This window comes from Desmodus rotundus, chromosome 3 (genome assembly GCF_022682495.2).
Source record: "Desmodus rotundus isolate HL8 chromosome 3, HLdesRot8A.1, whole genome shotgun sequence".
Lineage (NCBI taxonomy): Eukaryota > Metazoa > Chordata > Mammalia > Chiroptera > Phyllostomidae > Desmodus > Desmodus rotundus.
Window position 1 is genome coordinate 158294663 of NC_071389.1, and position 17039 is coordinate 158311701.

The 17039-nt window shown below is 40.8% G+C and overlaps 1 protein-coding gene across 3 annotated transcripts in view; it reads right to left on the reverse strand.

The window, feature by feature from the left end:
• The window catches only part of TMEM117 (transmembrane protein 117), a 390562-nt gene that overhangs the window by 303327 nt on the left and 70196 nt on the right, over positions 1-17039 (reverse strand). For all 3 annotated transcript variants that reach the window (XM_053921589.1, XM_053921590.1, XM_053921588.1), the window contains exon 3: positions 12859-12991. In XM_053921589.1, the coding sequence (XP_053777564.1) occupies positions 12859-12991 (133 nt within the window). The remainder of the gene's footprint in view (positions 1-12858; positions 12992-17039) is intronic.

Consider the following 17039-nt stretch of genomic DNA (forward strand, 5'->3'; position numbering starts at 1 on the left):
CAAAGGAATCTGTATCTGCGAACACCGCTATGGTGCTCGATGTTGTTGAACACGCCCAATACACAAGACATTCATTCTCCTTGGAAACTAGTAAGTTTCCCTGGGCTGCCCTACCTACAACCAGGTTAGTCCTTAAGATCGGAAATAAAGACCATAGTGACCGACTAGAAAAACACAGCTCACCAAAATCCATTGTTCTGTTTACTGTAAGGAAATATGAGGAACGCCACTGAGGATTCCATTCTCTGCATGTTAGAGTCCACTTTACGAACACTCACAGGGAAACATTCTCTCTGGTTCTCACAAGAAGGATCAGTAGGGCTTCTTCCAAATATCTACTGCCCAATACAGTACATGGTCTCTATGTCTGAGAGTCTCTGTTAATAATTTGCTAATATTCTATGGGCCTGCTTTAAAGTCTCCCCACCATCAACAGAGATGAAGACATCCAGAAAAACATAGAGCAGAAAACAAAATTAGTGCCATACGTGGAGGGGAGCAGAGGAAAAACTGCTACCCGGCATGCATGGGGATTTTGTGGCCAGCGTGCGTGTGTAAGTGTGTGTGTATTTTCTTTCTAAAGATTTCATCACATTCATCACAGAGAACCCACTATTCCAAACACAGGGTATTAGTTATCTCCTGCAGGGGCACGGATAATCCCCAAGTGTAGCAGTTTAAAACAGCGAACATGTATTCCCTCACAGTTCCCGTGACTCAGGAATTTCCGGGCAGCGTAACTGGGTCCTCTGGCCCAGGAGACAATCGCCACATGGGCCGGCCGAGGCCTGTCTTCTCAAGGCTTGATTTGGGGAGGATCTGCTTGCAAGCTCACTCACGTGGCCTCAGGTCCTTGCTGGCTATTGTTTAGGGACAGTTCCTTGCCATATGGGCCTCTCCATAACATTACTCCCAACATTGCGTTTGGCTTCCAGAGTAAGGGCTCTGAGAGAGTGTGAGAGAGACAGAGGAGAGGGGCAAGCAAGACTGAAGAATAAAACTTCAGAATTAAGCTCCCATCACTTTTATCACATCCTATGCATTAGAGGTCAGCCGCTAGGTCTAAACTACAGCCAAGTGGAGGGGAACACAGGAGCCTGGACCCCAGGAGGCAAGGACCTCGGGCCGTCTCAGAGGCTGCCTCCCACACACAACGCCATCATTCTCTCACATGACAGGGACGCTTCTGTACTCATCCTGGGATCTCAGGTGAGAAAATGGGGCTGGATGACTCTGTTTTAAGCAAAATGAAATTGATTTTAAGTTTCCCAAACTACAGCCAAGGGTGCAGAAAATGGAATCACATTGTTCAGTTGGTCCCTAACCTTGACCGCTCGCTCCTTGGTCATTCACTAAGGCCCTTTCTGGGGCTTCACTGTGAACATGGATTCCTATGGCTTTATTTTTTGACTAGTAACTAATTCATACTACATTCTAACCTGATACAGGGTTATTCCTGGAAAAGAACAGTGAGATCTTTAATCTTAAAATAACATCATCATCTTTATGAGAATAGAATTTGGATACAAATTAGATACAAAAATCCAGGAATACCCCATGCACATCAAAGCCAAGATTTTCTTCTAGAACATTTCCCTCCAGTCTCTCTATTGCAGATTTCAGGTAAGGTAACTATATGTTTCAATTAGCCTTGGACATCACAAGTTATGCCTTTTCTCCTGTGTTACTGTTAACACTCCCTTTCAGTTTCAAATGTGCCCTTGTTTGAATAATAAATTATAAAATTATCATTTCTAGGTAATACTGTGCTTTTTTTTGTTCTTTTTTTCTTTTTCTTTTTTTTTGAATTGGGACGTGTTGAGGAGCTATAGAGAGTGGAATGGAGGAAGTGCTCCTTATCCTCTGCTTTCTCTACTGAGAAAGGTTCCGGGGGGAAAAAAAGTAGAATTGAAAGAGTGAAGTGCTCATTACTGACTCTTCCCAGTCTCTCTCTCTTCCAAGCAGTGGTGCACATTCGACGTGTATTTAATAAAAGCAGAAAAGACTCGGACCACTGAACGGTTAGAAAAGATGTACTTGGCAAGGCCAAATAACACTCAAGGACAACATGAAAAACCAAGTACACTAAATTCAGAGAACATTATGGGCAAACCTGTTTAGACTCCTGGGCAAATGAGACCTTCCCGGGGACCTGTGGGAATGAGCAGAACAATCACACAGCACATGGCTCCGATCCAAGCCAGTTTACACAGGTCACAGCTGCCCAGGCCAGTGCTTTTCCTGGGCTGCGAAGAAAGGGGTAATGTAGATGGGCAAGGATGTGATTCACCACACACCCTTGCTCCAACCAGAGTCAGGGCATAAACATCGCGATGTGCAGTGATCTATGCCCAAAAGCCTTCAAGCCCAGACTCAATTTAATTTTTTTCTTCTGAATTCAAATCCTTTCTTTCTCATGACCTCATCCTTTGTCTTTAGCAAACTCCTCTCCTAACTTTCCCAGAGGTAGGAGTTGATATGAAAACATATTTCTCTACCTCCAATTATTACTTCACTGACACCATAATATTACTAGCATGGGAAGGGAGCCCTGTTGCTAGGGAAACCAGGAGGAATGCATAAGTTCAGCCTCAGTTGGCTCCTTTATTCTAATTGGCCAAATTCTAGTTGTGCCCCTGGCTCATCTCGATTTTGTAAACATAAAAAGGTAAAACACTTCATAATCCCTTTGACTTACAAGTTTTATCCATATCTTCATAAGGTCCCGGTACCCTGTAATTTTTCTCCTGAATTCACTAATTTAATTCATTTATTTCTACTAACCAAGAATGCTACTCAAAGAGTTTAGAACAGACATAGCATGAGAAGTACCAATCGGAATAGATGTATTCAACCAAATCAGAATGAACACCAGCGGCAGACAACAGCTGCACCAGAGCGTACCAGCCACCACCTGGTCCAGCGTCTCACCAAACTTGACGCTTTTCCCATTTCCTATGGAATATACAGTTGAATATGCCATACTCAATGGAATAAGAATTAGATTTTGATGTGAAATTTATCCATGCCTTTTATATTAGTTCAGATGATTTTTTTAAAACTCATTTTATATATCCCCCTCCTAGGAAGAAAGGCACTCTGTGGAAAAGGAGGTGTTAAGGGCACTGTATAGAGGAAGGAGACATAAGTTGTCGGAAAGTACATCTTTGCTTCCCAGCTGAGGTTGGTATGGTCCCGTGTGGTGTGGTCAGCAGTGCTGTTCCCTGAAACATTCCTACTCTCCCCATTCTGGGTACATGGCGCGACTGCACTTCTCAGCCACCCGGTGCTTCATTGAAGCCAAATAATTAGTTCTACTCTAAGCAACGTGAGCAGACGTGAAGTATGTTGCTTCCAGGCAGAATGCTGAATTACTGCTCTGAGACCCCCCCAAGACCAACTAGGAACCTTCCCCATTACAGCTGCTATGTCCGCCTTGACCCCAGAGGGAGGGCGCCTGGGTTAGAGCCCTCCAGCTGACTCACAATGAAAATGTAGTGTGAGCAAAAAAAAAACCCAAAAACAAAAAACCTGGGGTCTTAAGCCACTGAAATTTTTAGATTTGTTTGTTACTGAGACAGACTTTCACCTATCCTGACTGATATATTTTAATTTTCAGATCCCATCATTGGAGGCTCCTGTGTCATGTCCTGATTCTGAAGTACCCACGTCAGTGGCTCTAAACGTGGGGTCTACAACGCCCCCCCTCCATCTTGCACACGTGATTGAGGAGGCGAGGAAAGAAGGCCCATGCACAGTGTAGATCAAATTTTCCAAAACTGACTTCAGCTCTACCTTGTTGCTGATTCTTAAATCACCTATGAGTTTAGCCTAGGAACCCCCCAGAAGTCCGGAGGGTCTGTGGAATAAGTAAGTTCTCTAGAAGCAATTCACCAAATGAGTGCACCAATCTAGCTTCTTCACTAGTTTAGGTCACTGAATTTTCTTAAATTACCGTAAACTGATTCACCTTTAGATGATGTAGTGAAGTAATAATCAAGGCCGTCCCCTCCAGACCCTCAAATTGTTGAAAAAGCTGAACGAAATTCTGTAGCTTACATCTCCCCTTTCTGCTGAGCCCTGTATTAACTTGACATGACCCCAACAGAACTATCGTACCTGCTGCTCATTTAAGAACTGTGAAACCCTGCTTACTTACCAGTGTTATGTACATCCACAGACTCAACTGAGACGCCTCTGTAGGGTTCAGTATATACATGCAGATGCAAATTCTTATCTCTGTGTAGTAACTCACTAACTTTTTCATCAGTGATTTTACTTTGGATTGGTAGATTTAATTTGCATACAAATTCTCTAATAAAAGTATATTGAATAATTTATATGATTACGTATGAAATATATATTGTAATATATTAAAATAACACAACACGCATAGACAGATAGTGTATGGACAGTCTTGAAGCAAAGAAATCAATTGTTTTCTTGCTAAAAGAAAATAAGCATTTTATAGAAACATATTTTTTCCAGTTACTGCACAGGATGCTGAACATTTTATGTTTTGCAAAATACCTAGGAATCATCCTTCTAATCTTCTAAAATATGTATTTTAGGGCAAGAAAATTAAACTATGAGAACTACAAAATGTAAGTCAAAATCCAATACCCCCTTTCTTTCAAATGTCATTGATCTTTTATTGTAAAGGATGCAAATTTGTATTTTTTTAATTAGGTAAGGGTCATTTCTTAACTCAGGATCATTCTTTGAGTGTCCTGTTTCTAAGTAATTTTAACATTGCAATTATTATTATGCTCTTCCATGTCTTTTGACACTAAATCAAGTATGTTACACACATTTATTTCTTTAGAAAAAGAAAAAATAAAGTAGAGTCACAGTGTTAGGGTCCCCTGGCGGTAGCCTAAGGAAACTGAACTAGAGAGAAAAAAGTCAACCAGTTCCAACGTGACTGATGCTCTCCCTGAGAACTGCACAGTGGGTCTCACTTACCTCCACCATCAAAAAGGCATCCTTCTCCTGACCTGGTACAAGACAGGAAGAAAGGCTGTGGCCACTCCTGACTGAGCAGCCAGAGCTGTGTACAAAAGTGGGCTGCAATTCATGTTGCCTTACGGGGTAATATTTGAATGATGGAATATCTTACTAATAGAACTCTTTATTGTTTTTCATCAACCCCTCGGGGATAACTCTGGGGTTAATAGATTACAAATACAATGACTTGTCACAGAAATGTCGCTTTCTCAGCAATGGCTGGATTGTCTCATTAATTTATTAAATTATATAACTTCAGGTAAACCTTAGGCCTCAGGCTATCATAAACATGTCTGGAAAGTAATCATTTCCTGTGTGTTCGCCACTGGGAAAAATGAACTGAGCTAGAACTTAAAGATATTCATTATTATACAGTGTCCAGAGTATGGGGCCACACACATGCAGGACACCATATCATTAATTCTCATGATACCATCTATAATTCCGTCGGGTTTTTCCTCCATTTTCAGGAAGATCGAAATTAGCAAAAAGCCATTTAGTAACTTAAATTATGTTTTATTTCCTCTTCTGAATCCTAATGAAATATCATATTAATTTCTGTATTTACTTTCCATTGATGAAAAGTGAAATAAGGAACAGTTTATGCACACTCATAAAGACGCATCCTAATAGCATTTGAACTGGGCGCTATGCATCATTCCACGAGTTAATTCACTCCATAACTCAAGTATATTTAAGATGATGTATTATGAATTCTGGCACAGGAAATTAATATTTATAGAAGACCTACTGGTGCCGGGTATTCATTTGGACATTTTGCATGAAATTGATAAATTATTATAGTTGTATGATAATAATGTAATATCATTGACATAAATTACTTAATTTTATTATATTGTCCAAAGCACTTATTGTTATTATAAAAACAAATATTTACCGAGAGCTAAAGTACATAAGGAACTACAATCTGTATTTTCTATTATTACAATAGCAACTAACATTTCTCTGGAGCTCATTCTAAGGTGGGCACTGTACCAATTGCTTTGCAAACATTGTCTTCTTTGATTGTCAAAACAGCCTTAAGGTTAGGACTAATGTGCCCATTTTACACTTGAGAAAATGAGGCTCACAGTGAACTTCACCTAGGGCCACACAGCTCAAGGGTGTGCGGACAAAAGTCCATGCTGTTTCTCGTACAGCACACCACCTTCCACGCAAAGCAAAGCTAGCGGTGACCAAGAGCTTTAGCTATCTTAAGTTCAGTTTGTTTCTCCACCTTAGAAGCATGCCTTTCCTCCAGATTAATGATGATGGTGATGGTAATGATATAACAACCACCTGTATCTGAAAAACAAGAAAAACTCTAACCCATCTAAGTTGATTTTGCTAGTGGGTAGCTAAAATGGAGCTAAAATCCAGGTATTCTGTTTCCTGGATCCAAATTCTTCCCCTGTAAAACAAAAGTCTGGTAAACTGTTTAAAGACAGAGTTGAAATAAGCAGCTCTGAAGAGAACACCTCTTAAGTGGGTGAAATCAGTGTTGATTCTCAATAGATAATACATGCTCACAGAGCAATAAGGATGCAACATTGTTTTTCATTAATGTTTAAAACTTCATCAGTTCAGACAACACTGACAGTAAACTTGTGACCATTTAAACGTGCTGTGCGATTTTATCTTTGTACTTTCACAATCAAGTAATGGGAAACAACACGGCAAAATGTGCTCTATCCCCATACTGCCTCTGGGTAAACAAGTTCTCTCTCTCTCTTCCCCCTCCCTCCCTCCCTCCTTTCCGGTCTCCCTGCCTCCTCCCTCTCTCTCTCTTCTCTCTCCCTCCCTTGCTCTCCCACCTAGCCTCCCTCTCTCCCCACAGGCTCAGCACTCTTGACCAGACTCAGCCACTCATGGCCAGCTTTTCTTCTCACTCGCCCATTCTCCGTAACCAGCTCTGCCCCTTTCTCCCAGCCTTAGTAATTAATTGTGCTATTATTGTGAATTAATCGTCCAAGCAAGTCAATGTGTAGTCTAATTAAGAGTGAAGCCAACAAATTTTTAAAGCACCACTCCAACAGAATTTTCATTCAGCCTTGTATCAGCAGCCAATCAAGCTTTTCAGCTATTGACTCCAGCACTTCCAGGATCCGTGAGTATTTACAGCTAAGCTATCTCCCCACCCCAGCTCCTAAACCCTGCTCAGGGCCCCCATCCTTTGCCCATCCCTATATACCCATCACTTGGAAAATAATACCATACTCTTTTTTTTCATTGACTACAATTTAAATTGATCGCTTTGTACGTCAACACTTTTGTCAGTTTAGGTCATACTAAAATCATATAGTTTTTAACATTATTAAAGACCATTTCAATGTTTTCTTGCCATTTCTGAAAATAAATTTAGCACCTTTGAAAACAAAAATCAAACACACGAACACTCCTTTCTTGGACCAAAGCCATGAGCGTAAACAATGGTAGCAGGTCAACCACCTGTGTACTTGAAGAGCAACAGCAAGTGAAAATCACTGTTCTCGACAGCAAAAATATGTCACCCGGCTGCTACTTCTAGATCAGTGATGATTAGAAAGAGGGGGAAAAGTGTGAGTAAGGAATCCGAAAGCATTAGTGAACGTGTTAAAAATAGTGAACTTAGCAAAGAAACCAGTGCTGCCTGGAGTAAAACTTCAGCCGTGGGGGGGGGGGGGGGTAGGGGGGAGGGGAATAGTGCGCTAAAACCTATACTGCTGGCAACAAAAACTGAAGCTATAGATCAGACAGTCTTTTCTGACACAATGTGCAGACACAGTGATGGGCCACGGTATTGGTCATTCTTTCAAAAACGAGGTTAAGAGTACCAGAGGCTAAGGCTTCGGTGGGCTGTGCACATGACTTTAAAATGCATTGGATCCTACAGAATCTCCTCCGGCACACAGACAGGTCTATGGTGCACCTGGCTTGCCTTGGCTGTCCCCTCTGCACATAGAAGGTGCCCGTTTTTAGAGCCCAGTTAAGTGCCCATTTCAAATGTTCCCTACTATCTCCTCCCCTAGACCAATTGCCACTGTATCCCCCTCACTGAGAGTTCTCACCGCACACATTTAATGAGCATGCCACACGAGCTCTGACTAAATCCTATCAGAACGATAACAGAAGAGACACAGAGTCTACTCCATTTTCACTTATACCCACCACCTAATTCTTACCTTCATTTTTTTCAGGTCCTGACTATGAATACTAATCCATTTCTTCAAAATTGCCTGAATCACTTTGTCTTACTTCTCAAATCCTGTCCCCAGAATACGTAACACATATTAATGTATTAATTAATATTTGTAAAATTTCTCTGGAAAAAGCTTGATCCTCCTTTTTGTCATTAACACTAGAAAACATCAGCTTCTTCATATCCTGCCCTAAAATACTATACAGTCTTTGGAAATTCCAGTTCATTGAGGAATTTTTATACCTGAGTCAGGTGTCTAATTTCTTCAGTGCTATATACACTGTTTATCCTTGTTATACTGGATTAGTTTTATAAGCATATAGATGTATATGTGTACACAAACATGGTTACATATACTATTATTTAAAATTGTTTTAGAACATAAAAAGGAGCCAAGCACATCACAAATTAAAAAGTGCTTATTAGAGAGCTCACTATGTGGATTTCTTCAAAGAAATCCATTAACAACTAGGAACACAACTATTTCAACACCAAGTTTCAGAAATGTAGAAGGGGAGTCTTTTTTCTGAGCAGAAAGCCTGCCTGAGACCACACCTTGAGGCATTCCACGCTTGAAAACATGCCTTTTGCTGCCCTCAAGTGGCTCTTGGCGGAAATTTTTTTTAGGAACGTCAACCATGGACTTCCCTTTCTCACCATTTCATTCCTTATTCATAACATGTGTGTTATCCTGGGGGGGAATGAGATATTTGAAAACACGAGGAAAGCTTTCCCCAAAGCTTAGGGTCATACTACAGATGCTATAAAAAAATTTCATGATTAAGAAGTTCTTCAGAAAACCACATCAAAAAAAGTTTAGAGTGTTGGTTTTGAGAAAAACCTCAACCTATACTCTGAAGCACCCCTCTCTTTATTTCTACCTAATAGAGAATTGCTAAATATATTGACTTTAGGATACCTTGTTGAAAACAGAGAAAATCAAAAAAATGAGGGAGATACACCTAAAATCATTTTTAATCAAGTCCTGTAACTGTGGAAGAAAATGGTTTCATGTTTCTTTCTTATGAATGTCTCACCTTCTTGAGGCTTCAGCCCTGCATGTAAATGATACAGCATATGGTGGAACCGTGATGACTAGATAACCCTAATTTTAAGTTAGTAGATTGCTTTCCCCCTTGTGCTTTGAGTGTCTTCCCGTCTCTCTCCCAAGGTAGTTTATAAAACATCAGTTGAACCAAAAGGTAAAGGACCATTGCTATTTTAAAAACACCAAACCAAACTGCTGTGGCAGCAGCCCCTTCATGTTCTGAGAAGTCAGCAACATTTGTCTCAGAGTGGCGGCACTTGTGACTGGGAAGTGCACTAATGAGATTTTGGTTACAAAAGGAAGAGCCTAGTTGAATCACAACGGACAGACGTTGAGATGAAAGGGAACTAAATTGTTCTAAATAATACACCAGCAGGATTCTGGAAGTTATTGGGAAGGAGAGCTCCAGAGAGAAGCAGAAACCTAAAGGCAGGAGAAAAGAATAACCAGGGATGTTTGGGAGAGGGGAGAGGGAGGTGGTTCTAACATCAAAAGGAAAATGTATATCAAAACCAAAAGACACACTGTGGTTATGAGCTCCATGGAAGATTACTGTTTTGCACCCACGTCCAGGATAAGGCAGACAAGCTTTCTGGACGCTGTGTGTGCTAGGGGTCCTAATCCACCCTTCTCTGAAGCACTTTTCAGGACCATCTATGCGGGGGCGTCTGTTTCCATTTCTCACTAATACAAGACCAGAGCTTTACATCTGGTCCCGGGCACGAGAGCTAAAACCCAAGTCCCTAAGTCACTGCCCTGGTTTTCAGATCCTTCTTCATTCTGGGCCTTGGGTTTTTCCCCACCGATGGATAAGCCCAGCTATGCATTTAAAGGGAGTCTATCTGGCTGCATCAGATTTTCCAGCATTTCTAAAGATTTTGTAGTAGGAGAGGCTTCAGGATGCCTAGTCGGCCACCTTTTAAAAAGGAACTTGCTTATAAAACATCCAGATGTAAAACCCAGCCTAGGATCAGAGCCTTCTCTGCAACAGACTCCTCCCCTACGACTCAAACATGTATTGAAGGATGAATTGAGTTTGGTCTCCGTGACTTAAAGAATCCAAGCAGTTAGGATAGCACCATTTTGGTGGTGTGAGGTGTAGAGGGATGGAAAGAGAATCAAAGGGGAGAGGACACCCCCCAGAGAGGTAGGAAATATGGAGAGTCTGAGCCTTGGTCCCTGCTAGCCCGGCCAGCTAACTGGCCTCTTCCCCGGGCTCCCACCTGACTGTTTCTCAGCTTGGCTCCGGGGATGGCTAAAGCCACAGGGGTCAGTGCGTACTTCAGGACGTCCACTGCACTGAGAAAACCCGGGGCCGGCAACTTGACTCTTACCAAGTCCGTTCTGGCTAAAACTCCTTAAGTCATGATCAGATAAATCTAGAGATTTTGCTCTTTGTAACAAGGAATCAAGTGACTCTGGCTTAGCCTAAATTTATACCCAATCCTTAAATTGGGGGTTGGGGGAAAGCAAAACATTCTAGGAAAATTCTTTTCTTCCTCACTGAAACCCTAAATCCCCTCATTGTAGGCCTGAGGGCTTCCAGTATAGAAAGAAGTTCTAAAATACATGACCACAGGTCTAGCCATCAGAGACAATCCTTGAAACCCTTTTCATAATAGTTCTAGACCAATATTCCTAGAGACACCCCAAAGTCAGGATCCATTGAAACCCCCACTGCAAATCAGATTCATTGTCCAGAATCCTGAGCTCCCCTTGACCACCAGCAACACTCTGATATAAAAGCAGTCGATTGTGACATCTGTGTACCTACTGTCCTTTCCACACGTCTGTCCCATCATTCCCTGCCTGCTGAAGGATGAGGCCAAACCTCATGGTGTCTCCTAGGAAACTACAAAGCACAGCTACATCCATTTGCTCTAAGAACTGATTTTTCTCCAAGTTTGCATTCTTACCTTAGAGTGCTCACTAGTTCCACCGGCATGTGTCATCAAAGTTGGTAGTACATCTTTTATAGACGGAGATCTAATTTTTTTTATCTGTACAACTAAATCATTTGTCCCTTGCTCTGGATTTAATTGAGAAAATTCATGTCTGGTAGTGAATGCTCCATGACTGGTACCTCACGTTTAAGGTTGGTTTTATTGTTAGCTACTGAGGGCTTTACAACGTGCCAGGGATTGTCTATTACTGCATTTCATTCATTACTTTTAAGTCTGCTTTCTCCCTCAGAACAAGCGCTTCTGGCTAGTTTATTAGCTCCATACTAAAAACAAACAAACAAACAAAAATAGAATTGGAGAAAACGTCAACTTCTGAGCAAAGGATGTATCTTACATACTACTTAATGTATTATTTCCAGCAACAGTTTTTAAAAATTCAGGTTTTATGTGGGTCCCCTCACCTGGTTCCAGAGGTGAGGGTGCTCTATGACTCTCAGGCCCTGGGCTGCGTTAGGTAACCCAAGAGCGCCCGTACCCACTCCGTTGTTGGAGGATAGCTCCACGGCGGAGGCTGAGTGTGACCAGCTATGCATTAGAGTCTACAACTGCACCATTTAAAAATAGACCCAGTTCAAGTGGCAGCTTTTAAAGCTCAAGAAATAATTATAGACAAAACATTTTAATAACCCCCTAAAGCTTGAACATTTGATCTGAGACCACACTATTGAATTTACCACTTGTTAGTATGGACCAAAATATAAAGCTTATAAAATCCCTGCTTGCCCTTTACTATTTATCTCCTTTAATGGTGGAGAAAAAAGAACAAAAAGTTTAATTGAGCTATCCCTCTCAGCACTGAACAGTGGTAGCTAAGATGTACACATAACGCCAAAGTAATTGCACTGCAGACTGGCCGCTTCTGGCCTAGGATACAGTTAAAAGAAAAGGCTATTACCTAGCTTTCCAGTCTATCAGAGGATAGATCAAAATGTTCCTTATGGACTATTTCAGTGTCCACAAATATCTGAAGTGGCTCATTCTTGTCATTAATCTAATTCTTAGTGCTATAGACTAAGCAATTCTCACTTTCTGCCCTTAAAACTTACCAAGAGCAAACCAAGACCTGGAGAAAGTTAAAAATAATCTATAATCTACTTGGTAGCACTTCTTCATGCCACGGTGATTTGATTAGTGATTTGATAAGTATAGATCACAACCCTGGATTTAATACAGGGCGGCCCACTTTTAAAATGACCCATTTGTAACAAAGGTCTCTCTGTTGCAACTGTCAAGAGAGTTTAAAAAAAAAAAAAACTCCACCAGTATCCAACACTTTTATTTAGCCAGGCATCAAAGAACAATAGAATTGCAAACCTGGAGACCTTCACCTTAGCCCAGCTTTACCAATCTTGTAAGTATAAACAAGTCAGTAAGATTTTCTGAGGCTCATACTCTGTCACTGTAACAACATTAGTAGCTGTCCTCAAACTATCCCCACAGAGAAGTCGTAAAGAATAAGGAACACAATGTAAGTACTGTAGAAAGCTTCTTGGGGAAAATACTCAAAATGTCTTAAGTAAGAAAATGCATAGATTATCCCTGTTTTGGGGAGAATATCTGTAAGGAACATCTAGGCTACTACAAACCGAAGAATTCTCTTTGAGTTCTTACAAGTTTCAAACATAACACTCACCACAGTAGAAAGTGGAAATAGAACCTACCCCATGTTCCCATCCATTAGCAGAATCGTGTTGTATATGTGAGAAAATATGAAGAGAAAGAGAATTGTGCTGAAGAACATTGTCATCCACGACCCGTGGTCTTCTCGAAACATTTTTAACCGGAGCAACTGACCTGCAATGTAAACATTATTAGAAATCAGCATTCATCATAACTCAAAATTCATTCATCTTTGCTTTGTTGCAGTGAATCTTCATACATGAAGCCTGAAACAACCCCTCTTTCATCCTGGAACAAGTAATACTAACATGAGAATCTAGTACGCAGTGTACAGAGGTTGTACATTGTGCTGGCGTGAAAACAAGATGCATTAGGACACCTACCTGCTATATGCTATTTTACAAATGTTTTCGGTTTATTCATCTAAAACTGCTTAAGACAAATGGCAAAGAAGTTGCATAAATTCCCTTTTGCTTCCATAGACCCACTCCCAATACTGGCCAGACAATAAAACCAAGGCAGACCTCACGTAGATGAGGATCCAAGTACTGAAGGTGCGTGAAAACTTGAAAGGAAAAGGAAAAGCTCTATCACAAGCAACAGATGACTTAGCCTTACCTTAGCTAAAATACCCGCACCCCTGTGCAGGCGTGTGCACAGGTGTGTGGGGAGAGGGTGGGGCATCCACGTGTGGTATAGAGCTTGGTGTGGCTCTCAGCAAAACAATTTCCACCCCAAGCCTTAAAATTCCACTTACAAAAATAAATGTTAAACTTAAAAAGAATGTTAAAATGCAAATATTTCAAAGAGGAAAATGTACTAAGAGAAACAATAAAGTAAAAATTAATAATACCAGAATTAGTACAGAAAATGGTTGGGATTAATGGTGGAGAGGAGAAATGAGGTCATTAGTATCTTGAGGTGGAGAAGATGAAAAAACCTTGGAACAAAGAATAAAATAAAATAAAATAAACACAGATCACCCATATGTCTATGATACTTATCTCCATTTCTGAGAAAGTGTATCTAAATAATGATACAGGAGATGACAATCATATAGGGACTATAATTAAAATAGGGTACGCCAAAAATCACTTTCAATCCTTAACTGAGGACTTTTTTTTTCCTTTATTGCTTCTAGAGAGAGGAGAAGGAAGGTAGAAAGAGAGGGAAAGAACCATCCATGTGAGAGAGAAACATCATCGGCTGCCTCTCATATGCATCCCGAATGGGGACGGAACCAACAACCGAGGCACAAACATTTCCATCTGGAAATTGTTTCTCTGGGAATAGACAGTAGCTCTCTTGTAGGTTACTGACCATAGAAAGATCTTCTAAGATTTAACTACTAGATTTTCCCTTGTCCCTCACTTTTATTAAAACAGCACTTTAGATTTCATTTGGAAACCAGACTAACAGAAACATTACCCTAGCTAAAACTTCAAATAGAGCAAAAAGAGAGATTTGGTTACATCATCTGGTTTCTTGGCTTGCCCAAGAAAAGAAAAGGGCAAATCTGAAAGTCAGGGGAATGTGAATTGTAACTAGAAGGAGAAGTGGAAAACTTTCTCCTGAAGCAAAGGAAACTAGCATTGCAAATTACAATCTTATTTAGTTAATTGAATCAAAAATTAAGTGAAGTCTCCATACAACACATTGACAGGAATATTATAGATGATATTAAGCACAGAATGCTTGAGAATTAAATAAATGCCATAAAACCATAGAGCGAACTGTAAAGAATAGTATTCATTCACTGAGCAAATATTTAATGTGTGCTTATTGCAAGCTAGCCATGGTTCCAGGTGCTGGAGATAGAGCTGTGAGCAAGGCAGTGGGGTGTTTGAAGTCAACCATCATTTGAGTATTTATTGAAAATGTGACCTTATTTTAGACTCAAAGTTCCCTTTGCTGGGACTCTGTTCAGCTTCAAACCAAGACCTATCTGAAGAAGTGAGAAGACCAGCAATTAGAGTTCCTTGAAAATTTAATGTGAATTTCCTTCTTAACATAGGCATATGTCAAAAACTTCACCAATGGATGGACTTTAAAAGTCAAATAATACTTTTGATTTAAGAGAGCTTTGTAAATAAAACATAGTGAGTTAACTATATACTGTCTGAAGTCACAGTAAAAAGAGAAATGACCGTACCATTCACACTATCACCGCCAAGCCCACTGTGTGGCACTAATTTCAGTCATTAGAGTCATTAGCACAAAATGGCAGGTCAAGGTGGCCTGAAATTCACCTGAAGCACATGGTAAAGGCGCTTCAATATTTCAGGCCAGAACTGGTGGGACCCAAACGTTGAATCAAATCACATCAAAACAAGAACCTCAAGATCACCTGAGGATGTCACGTGAAAACGTGCTGCCTCTGCCCTGTGGCGCAAACATGCATTTGGTTTGCTCGGAACAGTGGTGGCTTTTAACTGTTGTCCCGGCACAAGTATCAATAGTGCCCCCTTGCTTTCTTGAGTGTTCTGGTTTGGACAACAAATAATATGTCACCTTTCCTACTGGTCACATAATTCAAATATTTGTAACACTTTCCTTTAGGGGAGTTTCAGGAAATAACTGAGTGAAAATAGTCCTTACATGTCAACAGAAGTAAAAGACATCACTAAGAGGGGTACATATCTGACAAGTTCATAAATAATTTTTTAAATCATAGATATATTTGTACATCTGCATGTGTATTTATATTATTAATAAAATCTGTCTGGGACCATATGAGCTATCACCTTTAATATGGTCAAGGTCATGGAATATGAATCTTAAAACAGAAGCATTAGGCGATATACAAACCTATACATGTGCTGGAGGTGAGGACTGGCGGGCACAGAGATTGACTGCTACGATACTGCTTAAAGTCAACCGAATGGCCCACAGCCTTGGACTCTCGCCTGGAAATACAGTAGGATTAGGACCACTAAGATGTCATAAAGTTTTAACAGGATTAAAAATACAAAAGCATATTAAAAATATATGATGAGCTCACATGTTTTATGGAAGACAGAGATGGACAGGTATAAGAGAATTATAGAAAAATTACTTAGTTTTCTTGGCTTTTCTGCTGCTGTGTTCTTGACAGCAAGAGAATGGGAAGGAACATTTCCCAGGCTTTTATCCTGAGTTATGAGTCCCTTTTCGCCAGCAGTGATTCTCACAAGGACGCCTTGAACAAATAAGTAAGCAATCTCAGAGGAGAAGGAGTCGAAATGGTTGAGTTCCCAGGTGAGAGATGAGGGAAGCCCTAGTCCTGGGAAGTTGATGAAGCGGGATTGGATAGAGTGAGGGCTTCTAACTTCATGGAGGATACAAAGATTCAGGCATCCAAGGTGGCAGAACCTCATTTGGGTTTGGTTCCATGGATGCTGGTGAAGTAATAAGGGCCGTGGACTTGGATGTCAGGTAAAGAGGCTGAGGTAACTCCAAGCAAATAAGGCCAGTAGGGCAGCCACCTGCCTTCATTAGGAACACAACAACCTGGGTAGACCCCAGCCATCTGTTGGAGAAGGTCATCAAGAGGACATGACCACCAACTGACCCATGAACTGAACCTGGGCCACCAGAGGCTCCTCACTCCCTCCCTTGGCCTTATGATGCATGTCCTGCCTGCTGGGAGCCATTTGCAAGAATGCAGCCTTGAGAGCCCAAGGTGTTGTTGAGACCATCTGGATGGTACACATGACTGAACCCAGTTAAGACCTCTATATAAATGTTTACGATTCTGGCAGGCAGTGTGGAGATCTACTCATCTTAGAGCCACCAAATACCAATCTCATTTCTAAGTTCCCTTATTAAAATTTCCACCTACCAATCTACGCTGATCTGCCTCTTTCTCCAGTCTCTCCTTGCCCTCCATGGACCAGGGCAGTTTCAGATTCACACGGAAGAGCTTGAGGTTATGAACCAACACCGTCTTATAGCAACATAGTGCCCAAGAGGTGGCACAAAACCACCACCCAAACAGTAGTAGGAGAAGGGGGCTACAGATAAAAAGACTTACGGATTTATCTCCAAGACCCCTATAAGCCCTGGGACTTGTTTAAACTATACACATAAAAAAAGAATCTGAAAAATGACCAGTACTGTACTCTTTGCTCACCTTAGTAAGCAAGAACACAGAGCAAGATTTATCAATTTAGAGAAAAAAAGTGTGGCTTTATATGTAAGACCATAACCAGGAAACATGAAAAGGATAAATTAAAAAAACCTC